The sequence below is a fragment of the Euphorbia lathyris genome, chromosome 6, assembly GCF_963576675.1.
Source record: "Euphorbia lathyris chromosome 6, ddEupLath1.1, whole genome shotgun sequence".
Taxonomy (NCBI): domain Eukaryota; kingdom Viridiplantae; phylum Streptophyta; class Magnoliopsida; order Malpighiales; family Euphorbiaceae; genus Euphorbia; species Euphorbia lathyris.
This window is the reverse complement of record NC_088915.1, coordinates 2,679,955-2,701,021: the sequence shown is the minus strand read 5'-3', so window position 1 is coordinate 2,701,021 and position 21,067 is coordinate 2,679,955. Positions and strand designations below refer to the sequence as shown.

At 32.7% G+C, this 21,067-nt stretch overlaps 1 protein-coding gene and 1 pseudogene across 1 annotated transcript; both read right to left on the bottom strand.

Annotated features, from left to right (window-relative positions):
• Positions 1-4,393: 4,393 nt before the first annotated feature.
• LOC136233582 (uncharacterized) lies at positions 4,394-10,218 on the bottom strand. Its single transcript, XM_066023314.1, has 13 exons — positions 10,085-10,218; positions 9,575-9,933; positions 9,103-9,203; positions 8,414-8,556; positions 7,689-7,931; positions 7,189-7,284; positions 7,015-7,077; positions 6,918-6,937; positions 5,523-5,586; positions 5,308-5,463; positions 4,845-4,935; positions 4,657-4,710; positions 4,394-4,498 (listed from the first exon to the last, which is right to left on the bottom strand). Exons 3-13 carry the CDS (start codon positions 9,103-9,105, stop codon positions 4,394-4,396), a joined length of 1,038 nt encoding a protein of 345 aa, XP_065879386.1. The 5' UTR covers positions 9,106-9,203; positions 9,575-9,933; positions 10,085-10,218.
• Positions 10,219-15,412: 5,194 nt separating this feature from the next.
• Positions 15,413-20,215, bottom strand: LOC136233864 (protein DEFECTIVE IN MERISTEM SILENCING 3-like; annotated as a pseudogene).
• Positions 20,216-21,067: the final 852 nt, after the last annotated feature.

Below are 21,067 nucleotides of genomic sequence, written 5' to 3'. Positions count from 1 at the left end.
GTCATTCTATTAGTGTGATTTGTCAAATTAGATCAAATAAAATTTAAAATAACAATAATTCAAATCTTTTTAATAGTTTACATTTATAATTTTATGTAATTTTTATCTCCAATTTTTTTAATTTAATCATTATTTTATTCATTTGTATAACGACGCTTTTTAATCTTTTTATTAGTGTAAATTATCAAATTGGAAATATTTGTATAATGCCAAGAATTAAAAAATAATTAAAAACAATTTTTTTTTTTTAATTTCATGGATGAAATCGGATGATATGATTCACATAATTATTTTAATTATATGTATAGAGTATTCATGGAATTTAATCAATTTTTAGATGGTTTTTTAACCAAAAATATATATTAGAATTAGTATGCCAATAATTTAACACTAAATTCAATGAAATTTAGCACGTAATAAATACTATGTTAAATAATTACAAGTTTCCATGAATAAAAATAAAGAAAGAAAAATTTACATTTATTAATAATAATGATATTTCAAGTCACAAAAATCAGATTCTATCCATTCTATCCCTATTTTTTCTATCCATTTAGCATAGTCCTATTATATTATTATTATCACAGACGATTACTGCAACAAACATCAAAAATTCTGCAAGAAATTTCAGGGTCTAATGATGAGGTTATATATGAAAGTCCTAAAACCTAATGAATTCAAGCCTCTAGACACAATTTTCAAATATTTGTATCAACTTTCAATGTCAAAATATCTTAAGTCTTGTTTATTTCAAATTGTCATGTTTAATAAAATACCAATTATCAATCAACATTGAATAGATTGATAAGAGAAAATTACTTTAATAGAATCTTTATATTCTATAAGCAAGTTCGGAAGGTTAATAAGTCATTCTAAACAAATTTGTAGTCAATATATTACTTTAAACAAATTGAGGGCGTTAATAAGATATTTTATAAGTTTAACGGACCAATCAAGTTTCGAGATCAACAAGGTAAGATATATTAGTATCAATATATACTACACATCATTCAATATAAATCAAAAAGGTACAAAAACATGTTAAGATAGGATTATTTATTAAACATCATTATTAATCTTTAGCATTTTATATATTATACATCATTTAATAGAATAAAATAATGATATTATATTTAAGGAAGAATTAGCAAGATATGAAGAGAGAAGCACCAACAATTGAATTATGGAATTAGCAGAAACACCAAGGTAGAAGCAGCAGATGAAGTCCCCGCAAAAGAATACATTCTATAATTGCACTAGGTTAAATTATACAAAAACGGTATGATATGATTAGATGAGGATATTTTAGAGATTAAGAAAATTAGATAGGGATAATTTTGGAATATGATTTTAATTAACCTTGAGATCCCACCAAATCCGTGGGATTGAATTTGAAAGTTTTTTTTAATGTTTTTAAACCTCCATTTAACCTTCCTTTAACCTTACAAAATCTCACTTTTTTTTAATAATTACAAAATCTCACTTATTAAACCTTCTTTCTAAGCAAGGTTATAAAAATAAACTTCCTTTAATTAACCCTGTTAACCCTCAACCATGAAGACCCTTAAATTCCTATATAAATACTAATCCTTTGAAATTCATTAGTAGCTAATTCTGACCTGAGAGCCCAACACAATGGCACATAATGATACATACCTAACCGGAATTCCAATTGACATTCCATCTTCTCCGATTCCGGCTCCGGTTCCAGCTCCAGCTCCAGCTCCAGCTCCTACTCCTACTCCTACTCCGACTCCTATTCCGACGCAAGACCCCCTTCCCCGTTTATGTTCGCCAACTGCTATGTTCTTCGATGTCGCCTATGTTATTCTAATAATTACATTGGTGTTCTACTTCTACTTATCTCGACCCAGGTTCCCCAACCCAGAACTCCAAATAAATTCAGCCATAATCTACCCATTCAACATCTCCAATTCCCACTGAAACTTCTCAATCACACTCAATACTCAAAGGACATTCGATGTCGCCTATGTTATTCTAATAATTACATTGGTGTTCTACTTCTACTTATCTCGACCTAGGTTCCCCAACCCAGAACTCCAAATAAATTCAGCCATAATCTACCCATTCAACATCTCCAATTCCCACTGAAACTTCTCAATCACACTCAATACTCAAAGGACATTCATATGTCAAGATATCAAAGCTTCTGTTTTGTCAAATAATGCAATTGTTGCTTCTACGGATTCATCTTTTGAAATGAGATTCTTCTCGGAGGAGGGGGAGGATTATCATAACAAGTTTCAAGTCAGTCTGGTTTCATCTGGTCCTATAGTGGAAGCTGAGAGAATTGGTAAGGAACTCTCAGTTTGTCGTTCAAATTGAGTTATTTAGGAACAATGAAACCTAGAAGTTGGGGAGAGCTATGGTTTGTGAAGCAGTCGGAGAAGGTGCAAGATGTTGTTGTGTTATGTGAAGATTTTAAACTTGTTTTCACTGAGGATTGGAGTAGGGCGATTTCCATAGGAGGACCATTCGTCTGCAACAATGTTCGTCACCACCATCATTTATTACTTCTCTAACTCTCTTTTATATTCTCTTTTAATTCTATGAAAGAGATAGGACAAGAGTTTATGTTAGATCTCTTTTAGTTGTTATGGTTAATTCAGACGGTTTTAGTACCTCAAAAATACTATTTAGTGATTTTCATGCATTTTCTAATGAAATTTTCTTCTTTTTTGTTTCCTTTTTGACCTAATAAATTTCAACGGCGCCAATGAATGGTTAAAATTTAATAAAAACTCACTTTTGGGGTTTTCCAAATCCACTTAATATCCAAAAAATACACTTAAAAAAACGAAACGATATAGTACTTCACATATTGAAATAAGTATATATATTTGAATCCCGATCAATTTACTTTTTATTGATTAAGCCTAATACCAGAAAAGTGGATGAGAATGTGTTACTAGTGGAATGAAGCATTGGTTTAGTCGTTGAAGTTATAAAGTATGATCAATTTAGTTGATTAATATTAATATTAAATTTCAGTATCAATAAAACATGAATAACAAGAAAAAATACGAAAAAATAAACAAATGCCAAAAACAATAAAACGTGAAAGAATAAATAATAATCACAAAGTAGGATTAGAATCATGTGTGTATATGAGACACACCTTACAGCGGTATTTATATGGAATTCTATAACAATCGAATTAATCCCCTTTATTGTCTTTAACTGTGGTTCATCCCTTTTATTGTCTTTAAATGTAGTCCTGATGTTACATTAGTTACACTACAAGAAAAAGGGGATTTAATGACAGGAAAACCCATCATTAAAAGTCTGATTCCACTCATTAAAAGTTTTTAATGAGCGGAATATTCCCTTGAGGAATAATTCCGCTCATTATAAACTATCAATGAGTACACGTTTACCCTTATTAAAAGTATTTATAATGATAAAAAATACACTCGTTAAAAATATTTACAATGATTGAATATACGCTCATTAGAAATGTTTACAATGATTAAAAATCCACTCATTAAAATACTTACAATGATTAAAAAGCCTATCATTAAAAGTTATTTATAATGATTAAAAATCTCTAATTTAAAATATTTAGAATGATTTGGATTGAAGAGAGCGCCTCTATATTTGGTATATTCAACTCTCAAATAAATTAAAATATCTTAAATAATTAAAAAACAAAGTTAAAAAGAAGTAATAAGTTACAAAATAGAGAAATATACCACAAGACAACAATGCAATACTAGAAGCATTAAAAGAAGAAAAATATTAGGGTGTTGAAAGAATTTCCGCATCATGTTTGCTAAGTCTAGAATGAAAAAAAAAACGAAGTAAACTCTCCAAAAATAATTGTCAATAATTGTCAGTCAGATACCAATGACAAAGTTCAATCCTAAAAGTAGCTAATCTAGGAGCAAGTTGTTCAATGGATAAAGCATACTCTTATTGGGCATCAGACATTTCAAAATCTGCATAAGAAATGAGAAAAGGAGAATATAAAAGGATTTGATATGCAATCGATCAAAAACAATTATACAAGTATTAAAAGAATATAGATCTTGTAAATACAAGAATATGCACATGGCTACATTTACCTTCACTCCCTTTCAGGGATAGTTTGTTCTAAAATTACAAAATAAGCAACATCAGTTGTAGCAGGGGAAACAATATAATATAACAGAAATGTTGCGTGAGAGGTTATAGCAAGGGAAATAATCATTGATGAGAAGTGAATAGCTTAAATACAGAGCCTAATTGATGCAAGTGAATTATCTTTTATATCATAATTTAAGCATCAGCAGGAATGTATCTATGGAGGCACCAAAAGCATCAGTAGCAATGTAGCTAAGAAGCTAACCAATTAATGCATTCTATCATCATGCACTCAGACTACCATAATAATTCAAAAAATTGATCTCAAATCCAAGATGAAGAAGGACAACCCATTTCCTATGCCACAAGCATCCCACCCAACTTCTCTAACTTTTTGAACATTGCTCATGGCAGTCTGTAACCAGCACACTGTAAAGTTTATAGGCCAAACGTAATGAGTTAATACTACTAAAGTTAGAAGCAACCATCACTGTACTACAACAATATAGGAACAAAAAATTCTATCTGATCAAAAGAAAAATATATGAACTTAATTTGTATAGAAAAATATACCTGCAAGGTGGCAGTAACATTATATTTTGGAAGCTTCACTACACCATAGATGGTCTGTAGCAACACTGAACAAGTGTTGGCTAAAGTCGTTATTGTGTTGCTAAAAACGTTTAGGCAACATTTTTTGTCAAAAAAATGTGTTGATTTTTTGCACGTTGCCAAAGATGTCTTTAGCAACATTATTTCACATTTTTAGCAACATCGGTACAAGTGTTGCTACAAATATCAATGGCAACATTTTCATACCCAATGGCAACTAAAGTAAAAGTGTTGCCTACACTATAGAACATGTAACACTATTATCGAATAAAATTATTAGCAACACATTAAAACTTTCTTGCAACACTTTTTAATTTAACATCTTTTTGTTTCAAGCAACTCTTTATTACACAATTTGGCAACATTTTTTAATTTAACATTTTTTAATGACATTTTTTGTTGTTTTAAGGAACACTTTTTCTTTGACAATTTAAAAGTTTTTTAATGTAACAACTGAATATAATAGCAATTTTTAAATTTAAATAATATCATAAAAAATCCTTAATTGCAAATACAAATCCATAATAGGTCAATATGTTAACAATAAAATTTAAAATTCTCACATGATCCAAAATACATAATAAAAATAATATAATAAAATCATAATGTAACCTATCCTTCAAACTCCTTAGAAAAATCTTTTGGGGCAAAGACGATTCAGCAACATGCTTTTCTTTAACATCTTTTTCTTGTTGATTCTCTACTTGAGCAATTTTTCGGCATTCCCTCAAAGCTAAAAGTTCAGCCATTGACCCAATTCCTTCATTCCTTTGTAGTTAAAATTCCCATGAAAATTATGATATGTTTGTTGCTTTGGTATTGCTCACCAATCTACGATATCAACAAGAACGGGAAGATGATGTGATTCCCATGAATCCGTCTTCAAGCACACTGAAATGAGAGTAATAGTGGATACAATTAAATTCTTCTCTTTTCACTAACAATTGCATACAGTTCAAAACATATCTCTGATATAAAATGCACCATATGGATGATAAAAAAGGACATCCACATCAAAAACATAAAATAAAATAACCACCTTATTCTTTTCGTTGTACTTTTATTAATATATTATAATACTTTTAACTTTTATTTTATTTAGGGATAAGGTGCAAAAATACCCCGAGGAGCAATTTTACCCCTAACATCTAAAATGATGCGATCTTACCCCTAACGTCTAAAATGATACGATCTTACCCCTAACATTGATAATGAAGAGTAATTTTTACCTCTAACGTTGATAAGTTGGGTCAATTTCAGACATTACTATAAAATACAGATATTTTCTTCCTTATTCTACATTAATTACACGTGTGTTGATTTTAAAAAAAGATTTCATATTTTTTATAATTTAATAATATAATTAAAAATTGAAATTTTTAAATTTCGGTGAAATATTTAAATTTTTTTTTTGTCCATCTCGTACAAAAATACAGTATATTTTTTTATATTTTTTTCTCGTTTAATCGTATGTTTGTGATCTGTTACTAATTAGTGATAAAATGACACACATGTGAACTATAGATGACAAAATTCATGATCGAGAAAGACCATTTGATGAATTATTTCTCAAATTGACCTAACTTGTCAATGTTAGGAGTAAAATTGTTTGTGTCTGACTACATTCCGGATAAAATTGTACCATTTTAGACGTTAGAGGTAAAATTACTTCTGACTGTAAATGTTAAGGGTATTTTTGCACCTTATCTCTTTTATTTAATGTTTTAGCCAATCAAACAATTTCAATTATTAATTTGCGCTTTACTTATAAGCAGTAAATTACATTTTTAGTATCTGAACTTTAGTATGTTTACACATGGATACTTCTAATTTATTTTTCACTTAAAAAATATTTCTTGAAATACTAGTAATACACTTTTGTTTTATTTTTATTTTTCAAAAAATATGTTCTCGCCATCTCTTTCTCTATGTTCCCTCTCATTTCTCTCCGATCTAATTTTAGTAAAATATAATTCAAATATTTTAATATGTACAAAAAAAATATTATTTTCAAAAAATATATAAAAAATAATAAATATATAAAAAGTGCATTTTTTCACATCAATTGCAACACTTTATAAATAGTGTTCCAAAATACAAGGGTCAAATTAGTTTAACATGTTTATTGCCACACGTTATAAATAGTGTTGCAAAAGATCAAATTAAATCATATAAATTGCAACACTTTTGAGGCAACACATGTATTTAGGGTTGCAATAGACCATCTATGGTGTAGTGCTTCCTGTTAATGAAAGATCATAATAAAAATTCTAAGTACAAAAACAATAAAGCTTGCTGCACAATGTACCCACAACTCACAAGATATCTCCCAAAAACAGCTCTCCAGAGTGCTCTATCAGGCCACCAACAGTGGCCAAATATCTGCTTAGACAGGCAGCAGCAGAATCAATTAGAATGAAAATTGTCAATATGAAATAGAAAAGTAGATGTAGAGTGAAGATAAAACGTCTCTATGTCACTATAGGGATAGACCTATGGATTCTCTTGTAGAAAAAATCAACTGGCGTCACATAAGAGGTAACCAAGTCTAAACAGAGTGGTTCAGCATTAAAAGGTTCCTGCACGAGACTTGAGCAAAAAAGTATATCAATCGCTAATACAGGAAAAGCTAGATAACTAAAAAGTTGTCGTTTTCACTGATAATCAAAGCAATGCATGGAAACTGCAGAGAAAGTAAAATAAAATAGATAGACACTTCAATTGCCCCACATAACATTATCTTTCAGTTAATCTCAGGAAAAGAAAAGGAAATAAAAGAAATATTGAAAACCAACATATCCTGATTTATTTATTTCTGCTAGAATTGAGTATTATGATTCTTAAAACTTCATTGACGCAAATAAAGGCAACACGCCATTTAGCATGCCAGGAAAGAAGAGACAATTTCATGACAAACCACTATGGCAACATAGGTCTAGAAAAGACTAAATTAATAGTTATAGCAGAGAACAGAATTATTGAAAGGTCCTTACCTATTGCAAACATCTCTGAGGCACATCCTCATTCGACGAAGGGCATGCTGCTCTGCTTCTATCCTAGGTTTTAACTCTGAGGCCTTTGGGCCACTTGCCACTTTAGGCACCTTCGGAAGTTCAGGAAGGGTCGATTCTTGAGATTTGTTGCTCATTCCCTCCAAGAAGACTGATAAGGCAGCTTCAATTAAACGTTCAAAACACAAAGATTTGTCTTCAGTTGATGGTAAGCTCACTTGATAGCTGAAAATGGAAAGACATTCTGCGACTATAATGTTCAATTTATGAAAATTCACTAAGCTATCAACATGTACAAGATATTAAGTTTCCAATAGAAAATTAATTTCACTAGAATTTTGTATCCTAGGTTCTTATCCAAAAGCCTCGAGAATTGAAGTCTCAGCTGGTTCACATCTCCACTTCAAGATTTTTGGAACACAGTCAGCTTAGAAAACCCAGGTAGGTGCAATGGCCATTTTATTTGGAGTAGATAACAAGGATAATAGTTAATGACTCTTGCCAAAGACTCCCCAAACAAGCACAATAACAGAAGAAAAAATGTATATATAGTTCCATGAGTTTTAATGCACAAGACTATAATTCAATTAAAGATGCTAGGTGTTTGAGTGCAATTAGAAACGGGATTAGCATCAACTAAAATAGACACATTAAATAGAACTGCTATATATCAAAATGAAAAGTTGCTTCCAAAATAGAGGACATACACTGAGCGTTGAGGAAATACTAGAAATGGCTGATCTTCATTCTCATCAGGTGGATGCGAAGAAGTTCCAAGCAACAATATAGGCAAATCAGATGAAAGTTCTTCTAACAAAGTCAAAAGAACGGCCCTGAGCTGCTCATGTGCCTGAAATATTAAGATACCCAGATAACATAAGTGACAGAGGGTTCATTCATGTTACTATATGAGGTCATTAATACATCAATAAAAATAACAAAAAAAAAAATCAAGCAATGTAGGTTGATTGATTCAAATCAGCACTTAAAGTAAAGTGGGCTTAAAGATATATAGTTAATAGTTACTATAAAAAAAAGGCGGCCCGGTCGCATTACGCGTCCCCGCTGAGCGAGGGTCCGGGGAGGGGTCCCACCACAAGGGTGTATTGGGGGCAAGCCTTCCCTTGCCAATTTAATTGGCAAGAGGCCGCTCCTAAGACTCGAACCCGTGACCTCTGGTCACACGGCATAAAATAAAGTCAATAGTTACTATATATAAAGAAAAATAAAGTCAGCCAAAAATAAAGTCATGCATCAATCAAAATTGTACTCAAAATAAAGTTTAAGCTCTTTACGCAATCAACAAAGGAAAAAGGTATCAACGTACATTCTCCCACCAAAGACCGAATTGAGATATATAATAACACAATTAACAATTTAATAGGCAACAACCCACCATTATACTGCATAAAGCCGATATCACTTCTAGTTTCAAGTTACTACACCAATCATGCAGATATATATAACACCATGATGAGCCTTTAGGATCCAATTAACCTGCAAAACAAATTGGTTGAAATGCATTTTATTCTTGTTGAGTCCATTAAGTGAGACTAGAAGGTCTTGAAGTCATAGTAAAAATACACAAACAAAACCCCATATAATTCCTAAATCCACAAGGTAACAAAAACATGGGATCAAATATTTAGTTCAAACATTCCATATCTTACCTAGCAATATATGCTATGACCTTCACCCAGATACTTCAGAAAAATAGGTAAACAAGCATAAAATATAGCAACACTAACACATAGCAAAAGTACTCAAATTGATTCTATGTCATGAATTACCCTGTCATCCTATTATCAGTACAAGTGCACAATAGAAGAGGAAAACATAACAATAGATATATAGACAAGACAACATACTTGTTAATAATTATTTCTAAAAGTGAGAGAATTTTTTAATTCTCTTGTATCTGGAAAACTTCTAGCATAGTCACCAAGGACAGGATGCATCCTTGGCGGTATAAATTGCTCCAAATCTGTGGCTGGTCTTCAACGTTGTTTAAAAGTTTCTCAGTGAGCTTAAGTGACTCCTGATAGGCAACTCAGTGCTCGTCGGCCACAATCCCTAACTAGAAGGGCAAACCCTTTATGCTCAACGGGACTTCAGCTCTAATGACCAGCTTTTGATATTCACGGAACTTCAAAGAAGCTTTCATATCTGAAATTTTTGATACGAAACCCTAGATCCCCAATTCAATTTTTTTCTTTTTGTTTTGGAACTGAAAACCAACAAGCAGATAACGAAGTGAAGACATATCAGATTTACAACAATTAGTAGGAAATAATCGATTTAATTGATAGAATTCAAGATTTCGAAATGGAAGAAACGGAACAGAGCCCAAGGGAAATTAGAAGAAATTAAGATTTTACCAATGTTTGGCTAGATTAGGGGACGTTAGCGCTGATGGAGATGAGGTGCAGCTTATTGAGACTTGATGAGGAATGTGTAGTCGAGAACCATGTTAGGGAAATAGGAGAGAAGGGGAGACGGTGGTCTGATTTTGGTAACTTGAAATTTGGGGAAATTTTTTTTGGGGTAAAGAATCCCGCTAAAAGTAAGAGTTTTACCCCTGGATTTGTAAGTGGGAAGAATTAATGATCGGATTATGAGTAAAATTTGGCAAAAAAAAATCACTTTGCTCGTTAAAAGTAGACTATTCTAATTTACCATCATTAAATCTATTATGGATATTCTTTTAATGAGTGATTTTCTTACACTCATTAAATTTTACTCATTAAAACTCATTTTTCTTGAAGTGTTATACTTTGATGGTTTCAGCATTTAATAGAGCTGTTCAGCATTATCAATGTTGGAGGTTTCTCATTGATAATGACCTGGAGACTTTTGGGTGGATCCACCCCAAGAATATCCTCTTTATGTTCATTTGACCCATACTGATCTCTTTATTGAGGCAGATCCCTACTATTGGGCCGTATGTCTTAGCTTTGCTGGCGGACTTCTTTCAGCAGAATCTCCTTATTTGATCTCTTCCTCAATGGATTTTTACAGTTTACGCCTTAGAGATTTTTCCGGATGTTATCATCAGTGTTCATACATACCTTTCAATCATTTCCTTCTTTTTCTCTAATGTTCTGAGTTTTATAAAGTAAGACCTTTTATATATAAGCTAATTTACAAAGTCAGTTTTTTCGTTGCTCCAAATCATTCCTTTTTCGCATTAATAGTCAGGATAATATAATTTTTGATGTAATGCTTGAATTTGTAATCTATAATCGAGTTTTGGGACCAGTAGGAACCACGACTTGTTGAGGGACTAGCTCTTCGGGATAGTTGAGTTTGTATGCCCGCACGTAATGAACAACATGTTGATTTCGAAATTGATGCCAAAATTGTTGCACATGGTGTGAATTCAATCAAATTGACCTATCTGAGTTTGGGTCTATTATCTAATATTGTCTACAGATTCTTTTAGCCATTCAGATTCTTTTAGAGCTTTGCCAAGAAATATATCAATAAAGAGTGTGCAAATATAACTCTGAAGTCTATGGAGGACAAAACGTGGTCGGTTGCATATGTGGAGATAAAAATAAGTGGAATTAAAGTAGCTAGGCTATGTCGTGGTTGGAGGAAATTTGTCAAAGATAATCATTTGAAAGTTGGTGACGTTTGCGTCTTCGAATTGATTAATCACAAAGCAACCACATTTAAAGTTGTAATTTCAAGTGAAAAGCAAGATGCTAAAAGCACTCGTGGGTGTTATACCGGACTCAAGGTCGTCTCGTAGGTCTTGGAGGTGGAACTCTCGAGTTTGGTGGAAGAGGATGGACGGAACTTCGACGGAGTGGCGGAATAAATGTACAAGCTCTCAAGGTGGTAGAGTTTTTTTATATAAAATCTGAATTTTATAGAGTTTTCTTACACAAAAATCTCCATCTAAATGAGTGCCAATCACTCCTATTTATGCACAAATCAAGCTTGGGTCATAATTGTAGTTACATTAAGTAAGAAGACTTTGAATGTGGAGGGAAGACTTTGAAAGAAGACTTTGAATGTGAAAGAAGACTTTGAATTTGATGCAGAAGATGGACCCCACACGAAATAATGAAGCATATGATGCTTCATTATTTGCCTATTTTCTCCATTGCACACATTGTCTCCTTTTTCTTGCATTTTTCTTTGAATTGGGTGTCTTTTTTTCTTTGGTCTAAAAAGTTGATTTATCGTCGCTAAAGATCATTATTCTGTCGCTGAAAATCAATATTTCGTCGCTGAAACGAATTTGATCGTCGCTAAAGATGAAGCTGGTGAAGTTCATCAATAATTTCTCAAGGTTCCATGCTCCGCGACGAACATATCACGCCCCGCGTGGACGTCGGAAATTAGACCTGTTTTCATCTTCTTTTCCCTCTCAGGGACGCATTCTGAGAAGGGACGAAGAAATGACGAGCAAAACAGTTTTTAGGTATTTTTACATAGGTCTCGACGAGACCTAATTAGATCAGAGAGAGGTCTCGGCGAGACCTAGCAAAATTCACATAATCCGCAGCCATCAGGCACAAGTCTCAATGAGACCTCCTTAGGCCTCGGCGAGACCTCAATTTGACTTCTCAATGATATTTAATGCACCAATTCAGTACTTTGGAGGCTACCAATCATCAAATTCAGATTATCATCTTGAATTGAGCAAAGATTAGCCTATAAATAGACATGAGATGTATGAGGAAATCGACACACTTTTAATATTCATTGTAGCCAAGCTTTGGGCAATTATGTTTCCTTTGTTTTAGTTTGTTTTAAGTAGTTTCTAAGTTCAAATTCATGTTTCTAAGTTATTTCCATTCAAGTTTGTAAGTTGATTTTGAGTTTTGAGTAAGAATTTCTTCATCTTTTGTGTTCCATCTCTTACTTTCACTAAGTTTCACTTTGTTTCAATTCAAGTATTACTTCCCCAATGACCAAGCACTAATTCTTCACAACTAGGGATGAGGGGAATCTTGCTAATGTTTTGAGCAAAGTTAGAAGTCTATTTAGTTAAAATACCCGAAAAGAAGTTGTGTTAAAGAACTAAGAACGTAAACTTAACTCATATTTCGGTCAATCGCTTTTTACTCACCATAGTATCAAGAGATTGGTGGAAAACTACATTTTTAGACTCGATAGCAAGTCGATGTGGTTTCCAACACTTTAATGTTAGAATTTCTCATTTACTTAAGGCTTTCTTATCGTATTTAAGTAACCATTGGCCCGGTTAGGTAAATAGGAGTGAAGGAATAGAACGAGGTGATCTAAGGTCTTAGCACCAAGTTTATTTTAGAAATCACCATCTTAAAATCACGAATTTCTCTTCGGTGTTTTATTTCAATAGCTTTGATTTGACTCAAACTTAGAAAGTGAACCCGACTCCCTATTGTTTTACAACATATTTTTTACCAACAAAAGTTTTTATCGCTATTCAAAACCAACCTTTTCAAATTAATCATTTAGACTTCAAGAACCTATAGATAGCTAATGCTTGTCTAGAATCTCTGTGGGATCGATCTTTATACGTAAGTATACTGTATTACTTGGAGGGTAAAAGATAGGGAATGGAGGCGTGTAATTGTTTCTAGTTTTTTTTTCAATGTTTTGCCAACACAACCCCAACCCAAGTATTAATGTCCTAAAGTATCAATTAGCTCCCGAAACAAATTTTAAACCAAGTCTTGAATAACATTAATTTGTGATAGGATAAACCTTCATTTGACAATTCTAAAATTCTAAAATTGAATCGTCGGGTCATGAATAAAAACTTGAATAACTCTTTTTGAATAAGTACTCTTTTTGAATAAGTACTCATTTTTAGACATTTACCCATAGTTGAAACACTTGAACTTGTAGCACACAAACGCACCCATGGAGAGATACTTTGAGCCACGAGGACATTAAATAGCTCAATTATTTTTCTTTGATGTAGGATCCACGCTTGTTTTTAACTATAGGGCTTGCATCAAATACTAACCGAAACCACACGCACCGAACTAGGAATTTGATATGATTAAGGCCTTTTTTCATTTCGCCACCATATAAACCAATAGCCTACCCGAAATCATTTTTCCTTGTTCCCCATTTTGAGCCTTGCCCTTCTTTTGCCACCACAATATAACTCTATTCCATCATTTTCTATCAAAAAATACCGGAATCTATGAGTTTCTAATAGATAAATATGAGTCTAAAAAAGAGAGCATCAAAGCAAAAACATATACATTCTTTGGCTCACACACATTACCCCCTAGGAATACAATTCTCACATTCCAAAAAAAAAGCTTATCGACATTTTTGAGAAAAAAGGGGAAGAAAATAAAAGAAAGAAATAAATAAATGCTCTCAACTACCCAATAGTGACTTAACATTTTAGAAACTCAATAAGATTCTTAAGCCTCATTTCCATCATAATCACACCAAACCTCAACCCTTCATTACAACCCAATTAAGTCCTTTTGATCAAATCGTAGTAAGGAGGCATAGTGGTTGGATGACCGTGCAAGCCCACGATAGTTATCAATTGTGTTGGAAAATTGAGAGAAAACACCTCACCCGGAACACTTGAGCGTAAAGAGTGAATCCTATGTGAGGTGTTTAACGAGTTCATTAAGTATCAACTATTTGAAAATGTCTCACTAATGGCCAAAAGTATAAATTCAAAAATCGTTTAGTTACTCAAGGTGTTTATCATGTTTCAGACGGCTCAAAAATCTTCTACATTGTTACTTGAAATGAATCATGTCTCATTGTTGATTTATTTGAGTGCTTGGCCTTCTAGCTTTGTTTTCGGATTTAATTTGCTTGAGGACAAACAAAAGCTTAAATATTTGTTTTTCATCAATGATTCCATGACTACTAAATTGAATATCCACAATATTTCGAAATATTGTGGATATTCAATTACTTTTAGTTTGCATATATTAAATGAGCAATGATATTTAATAGTCATGGAATCATCGATGAAAAACAAATATAAGATCTTAATGGGTAAAAATACTAATTAATTGTATTTTAATAAATAAAAATATAGAACTAAATAAAATGATAACATATAAAGTTAATAGGGAAAGAATATAATATGATTAATTTAATTATGATGTTTAGCTTAAATTGTATATATTTTGTAAACATTAAGTTTAAATTCGTATTATTTTGTAAACTTTAAGTCTATATTGGTGCTATTTTGTACGTGAGGCCTAAATTGATGCTATATTATAAACGTTAAGTCTAAATTGGTATTATGTTGTAAGCGTTAAGTTGAGCCTAAATTGGTACTTCCCTAAAAAGCTTAGGCCTATTTTGGTACCTCATCCCTATAAATTATGACTATGTTCGGAAATAAAAATATAGATGTTTTATTTTTATAAAATAGGATAAAGAGTTGTCACTTAAAATTTAATTTAATCTATTTTGACTATTAATTTTAAAGAATTGATAGAAACAAAAACTTAATGATTAGACAATTATTTCCAAAAACAGACTAGCTTAATATATAAGAACATAGAAACTAGTAAATTATTTATACAAATTAATCAAAAAGTATGCAAAAAGAAAAACCCATAATAATTTCACATAATGCAAAAACTTCACGGTTTATGAAAAAACTTGTAAAAGTTGCTCCTACTTAAGTGCAGAACATTTTTAAACAACTCCAACTCAGTCAATACAAGAAGTCAGTTAAAAACATTGATTATGAAGATGTTAAGAGTCCAGAAGTTACTAAATTTACCCACTTCTACTCCTAATGGTTAAAAACTAAAAGGAAAAAAATGGCAGATTTGCTACTCTTAATACGAACCGAATTGCTCCTGGTAACTGAATAAGCTGCCCTTTTCACGAAAAGAAATTCGTAGCCCATTCAAAAACGATAACGGAATAGAAGACTTTTCCGAGTTGCTATCCTGATAAGGATTTGATTCCCCCTTCTAATATCATCTAGGGTTGAACCTATCTTGTCCTTCCTGCATCTGAAGCGACATCAAATGCTGTTGAAATCTTCAAAATACAACTCCAATCCAACTCAATTAAGATGTGTTCAGTGCAATACCTAAGTTGTGTTTGCAGAGGTTTGTGAGAGAAACTTAACAAACTCTTCCTTCTTTCTCTCAAAATTGAATCTTGCAGAATTCAACAGCATTTGCTCTCGCTTTAAATCCTCGCAGACATGGAAGGTTTTGGAAATCTTACATCAACATCAGTCCTGGGGAACAAAAAAAATCCAGAAAGAAGAGATACCAAATGAGAAATACACACACAACACGCGCTCACACACACACATGTAACTCTAAACATAGGGTATGCCAAAATACGTTATTTACTGGGGGTAAGCCTTCCCCTGCCAATATTTTTGGCAAGAGGTCGCTCCTAAGACTTGAACCTGTGATCTCTCAGTCACACAACAACAACAATGTTTACCGTTTCGCCAAGGCTCACCCTTTGAATCGACCATTCTAGATAAAATACGGATTTCTTTTCTTTTGTATGATAGTTGTACAAAAATTGGGGGAAGAAAAATCCATGCACCAAATATCATGAGTTGAATTTGGAAGGTCAGAGGCTAATGCTATGAACCCTATAGGTGGCCTATTATAATCGAATTATAACACATACATAATTCTATAATCTATCACGATTCAGAAAGACATTTCTTTCTTAGTGCATTTAAACTACCTACATGCAGAAAGCAAATTCCGAAATACCACAAAAGGAGATGCTGTAAACCAATGAAATTCACCATTAGATCCAATTGGAAGACAATTTCATGTCAATAATGAAAGCAAAATACTTACAGATTTCCCAAGGAAAAGAAACCATTAGGCTTAATAATCCCTCCATCCAGTGAAACTGCTCCATCACTTATAAGTGGAAGAGCAAGTAGCATCTCCTCCCTACTTTTGTAAACTTGCAGGCGAGAAAAGAGGCTGTAAAATAGAGTCTCTCTGAGGCCATAGACATCAGATACATACAACAAATTCATGTAATCCACATGGATCATGTTAACAGCGAAACCAATAAATCTAGGTGGACACTTGCCATTAGGCAATTTAGGCCGTAGAAGATCAAGCCTTCTTTGAGGGTCATCATCCACAAATTCACCACAGTAAGGTCTACAAGGGAAAAAAAGTTTGTAATTCAAGAGCTGAATTCCAAACAGCAATAAAGAAAAGAAAGAGATACATGCCTTAAATTTTCGAGACAAATGACAAGAAATCGACCATCCAGAGTCCGTCCGATTGTAGTACCAAAGCCTCGAATTCCAGAATCACTATTTATATGGCCTTCCTTGTCATAAGTTTCAAGAGCTTTAACACCTTCGTAAGTCTTGCAAACAATTCCTAGCATTGTCTCTACTCCTAAGTACTCTGAAAGAAGCCTGCAATTAAGAAAGAATAAGTAAAAGTAGATTGAAAATAGTGCAGATAACTAACAACAACTGCATTATCATGGAGCTCTTTAAAGCAAAGATCAGTGTGGCAGTAAGTACGGAGGCATTTCACTGATTGAAAATAATAAGAGCTCTTGGAATTGTGGAGTACATAAATTAACTGACTACATTAGAACCAGGAACAATATGCTATATTAGCAAGGAAACTAATCATAAGACTTATTTCATAGAAGAGGAAGAATCTACATGTTAGATAGATAGTAAATATCAGTAGCACATAACATGCAACTTCAAACTAACCTGCTAAGATTATCATCATCCACCTTGCCCAGAGTAGCAACAATACCAAGCACATCCTTAGTGAATGCGAGTTGAGGTGCGTGAGTACCATGGCGCGTTGTCAGCTGACACACAATGCCTGCAGCAGAAGTTTCATGCTGCAGAATTTGCTTTACTGTTTCTGCCTCACTCTGATTGGAGGAATGGCTTTCACTTTCACCACTAGGAGGTCTTGCGGAGTGATAATTACCAAGAATAACTGAAAGGAAACTTGTCAGTAGCAAAAAATGAAAATGGAAAAAGAGATATTATGCATCACAAATGATTATACCAATAAAATCTCCAAACAATTCTAGGATCTAAAAGTAAATACTACCATTCGGAAACACTGACTGGAAGTTGAGATAAAAAAAAACTGCTCACACTATAAGTTCTGAGCTTTGGATTGAGTTACGAGTCCTTGACTATGAAATCAAGAAGTAAATCTTCTTTTCTTTTTCGACCTAGCTTACCTATAATGAGATATATTTCGTGACCTCTGAATTTGTTTTTCAAATGATGCTTACTTTATTAATGATAAACACTTCCCTGTTATAACTTATAAGAATACAAAAGGCAGACTTGAACTAGAACTCCTGCTCATATTATAATTCAAACTTCCTAAATAAAAATTCTGAAAATAAAACCATACCCCTATTAGAATTAAAACTTCCTAAATAACAATTCTAATAATAAATTCCTACTCCTCAAGGACTAAGACTTCCTAAATAAATAACAATTATGAAACTAGTAAGTCCTAAACCTAATGAAAATAACGATTTATTATGATATAGACTAGCTACAACAATTTTAATATTGCCTTCCCCTACAAAAATGAGTGTGATCTCATGCACAAAGATGATAACCGGAGCTACTTCACCAAAGCATCCGTTGGTGATAGGATTCATCATCTGGTTCTAGTAAAGCTTCATCTAGTCCTTCCAGCCAGTGATATCTTTTATACTGATGTCCTCATGTATACGGTTAGTCATAATTATAACAAATCCCCTTAGTCTTTCGTTTCTCTAAACGGTCCTTCCACGGCTGGCCAGCAGTCCCATCTTGATAATTTCTCTTTTCTCATATAGCCTTGGTAATTCAGCAGATTTATGCAACTCTACTTCGACCACTATTGTGCCTTTCAACAGTGTGTTGATGCTTACAAAAATGCTCACACATATGCAACCAACCAGCTCAAGGGATCATACGACCCATCAAACTTAGGAAATCCAGTTTCGAGAATTTTGGAAGCAGTCCTCCTCCTGCCGTCGTATTCTATTGTCCACCCCCTGTCTCCTTCCTTGTTGTGCTAGATTGCCACTCTCCTTAATGGTTTCTACTTGGAGTACCATGGCCTCCACCTTTGGCCTGTCTTTGCAGTATGAATCTCAAAAACGCTTCAAACTGTTTTTCCAGATTACTTGATTCACCCATAACTTGCTCTAATACCACTTTGTTAAGCTCCTGAGTTTTGGATCAAATTACGGGTCCTTGAACCTTGAAATCAGGAAGTGAATTTTACTTCTTTTTCTTTCGAGATAGTATGATGAGAATTAATTAATGCAGCTCGTTAGAGAGAAACCCGGATCTCTATGATGAGAACTCCTGACCTCTGAATTTGTTTTTCAAATAGTACTTTACCAATGATAAAATGGTTCCTTTCTATAATAGTACAAAAGGCAGACTTAAACTAGTATTCATATTCAATTAGATTTAACATTTCCTAAATAAAAATTCTAAAAATAAACTACTATCCTATTAGAATTAGAACTTCCTAAATAATAGTTCTGAAAATAAACTCTTATTTCTATTAATACTAAGACTTCCTAAATAAATGATAATTCCGAAAATAACAATTTCTAAATAAATTTACTCTGATTTGGACTAGCTACAACAGTTTCCTAACAACATCATTTTCAGTTTATATCAGCAAAAACTTTACTGAAATATCTTGTCTAATTAAATTAACTAAAACATTGAAGGAAACAGTGTATATGAATGACAGATCTAAACATTGCTACCACAGTACTTAAAGCACCTGGAGAACCAAGAATTAATGGCCAACAATTAAAAACAGGTGACTCGGTCGAATTTGTTAGGTAGCTACCATGCTTAAATTAAAAACCATTACACTACACAACATAAATTTGTTCCTAGATGTGCTTGTATCCAAGTGAACTGCACATGCAAATACTTCTTAGCTAAGTAATCTTCAAGAAGAACTAATCCTCTAGAAGAGGCACAAAAAATAAAATTTAGCATACCTTGCAGATCAAGTATTGAGTCTTGTAATTTGTTTGGTTGACTTTTCAAAAATTTCAAGTTATCCTCATGCTGCTTGATTTGGATTCCTGCTGTGTGTAGATCATCGTGAAATTTCTGCAAAGGTTACAATTTAACAATTAGTTCTTTGACCTACTTTACATTGTAAATAAGCTCCAGTAACTTAAAGGATGTCTAAAAAAATACAAATTGAAATGTGAAATTTTGGCTTTTTTTTTTACAAATGTCAACTCCACATAAAATATAAATAACAGAAGAATTGCTTTTGATTTACACCCACATCACAACAAAATGTAAAGATCCTATGCAAACTGAAAACCTTAGAATTGTATATGACGGATTGGGCTTGCATAGAACCACCATTTTGCATTTCATTACTTGGGATAATACTAGCTTCTTCTTCCATCAGAGCTGACAAATCCTGCGGAAACACTCTATGTAAGAATTACAGCTAAAACAAAAGGATCGGCTTAACATTTGTAACTATGAACATATCATCTCAAAGAGCAACATGACACTATGTTCCTTACACAAATAGGTAAAGCAAGGCACATTTGTATGCATCACAGTGCACCTCAAGAAACAATAAAAAGCGGACAAACAAAAACCATATTTACTAATAATGGAAATAGTCATAGTAATCTTCTGAAATCTAAAGATGATAAAAGTCTAAAACATATGAAGCCTGAGACATAATTTCTTTATGGTCTCACTGCATATAGTGAACAAATTAAAAGCCTTCAAAGCTTATGCTCCCAAATAATATCCTAGTTATTGGAAGATGAAGTCATCAAAATTAGCTGTAAAGTTTAAAAGTTCTATGCCATTCAAAAACAAGGGCTGACAATATAATTTCTTTGATAACAACCATGCAAGCATATACATGGCTTCTACTCTTCTACATGTCAAAATTTTCAAAATATAGTTCACTGAGTGAAGCAAAATGAATCCAGCCACACTAATCACCATCCTTCTTAGGGTATCCAAATTTATCATTCTCATTTAAGCAATAATTCAAAGAAACTTCCGTGATTTTCAAACAGCAATCACAATGAAAAATCAATTTCCAAGCCAAGAGCATACAAATTTCACTAGAATTATAGCTCTACTATTAGCACTGATAGACGTGTGCATACTGGTGCGAGTATTCGAACAGATAAGCCAAACAACATTTCTAAAAAATATGAGATACGGTACCGTGGGGATACAGAAAATTTTATATATAATTAATAATATATATATCATTTATAATGAAAATTCAAAAGATACACAAATATATAAATCACAAATCATATTCATAAAGTGATTATAAAAACACAAATAATACTCTCAAGTCATTATAAAACCACAAATAACATCTATAATATTAACTAATAAGTAATTA

Coding starts and splice junctions, on each gene's coding strand:
- LOC136233582 (XM_066023314.1), bottom strand. Junction 7,932..8,413: donor GTATTTCCTCAACGCTCAGT/GTATGTCCTCTA, acceptor TTCCATTTTCAG/CTATCAAGTGAGCTTACCAT. Junction 5,464..5,522: donor CTTGTTGATATCGTAGATTG/GTGAGCAATACC, acceptor TTAACTACAAAG/GAATGAAGGAATTGGGTCAA.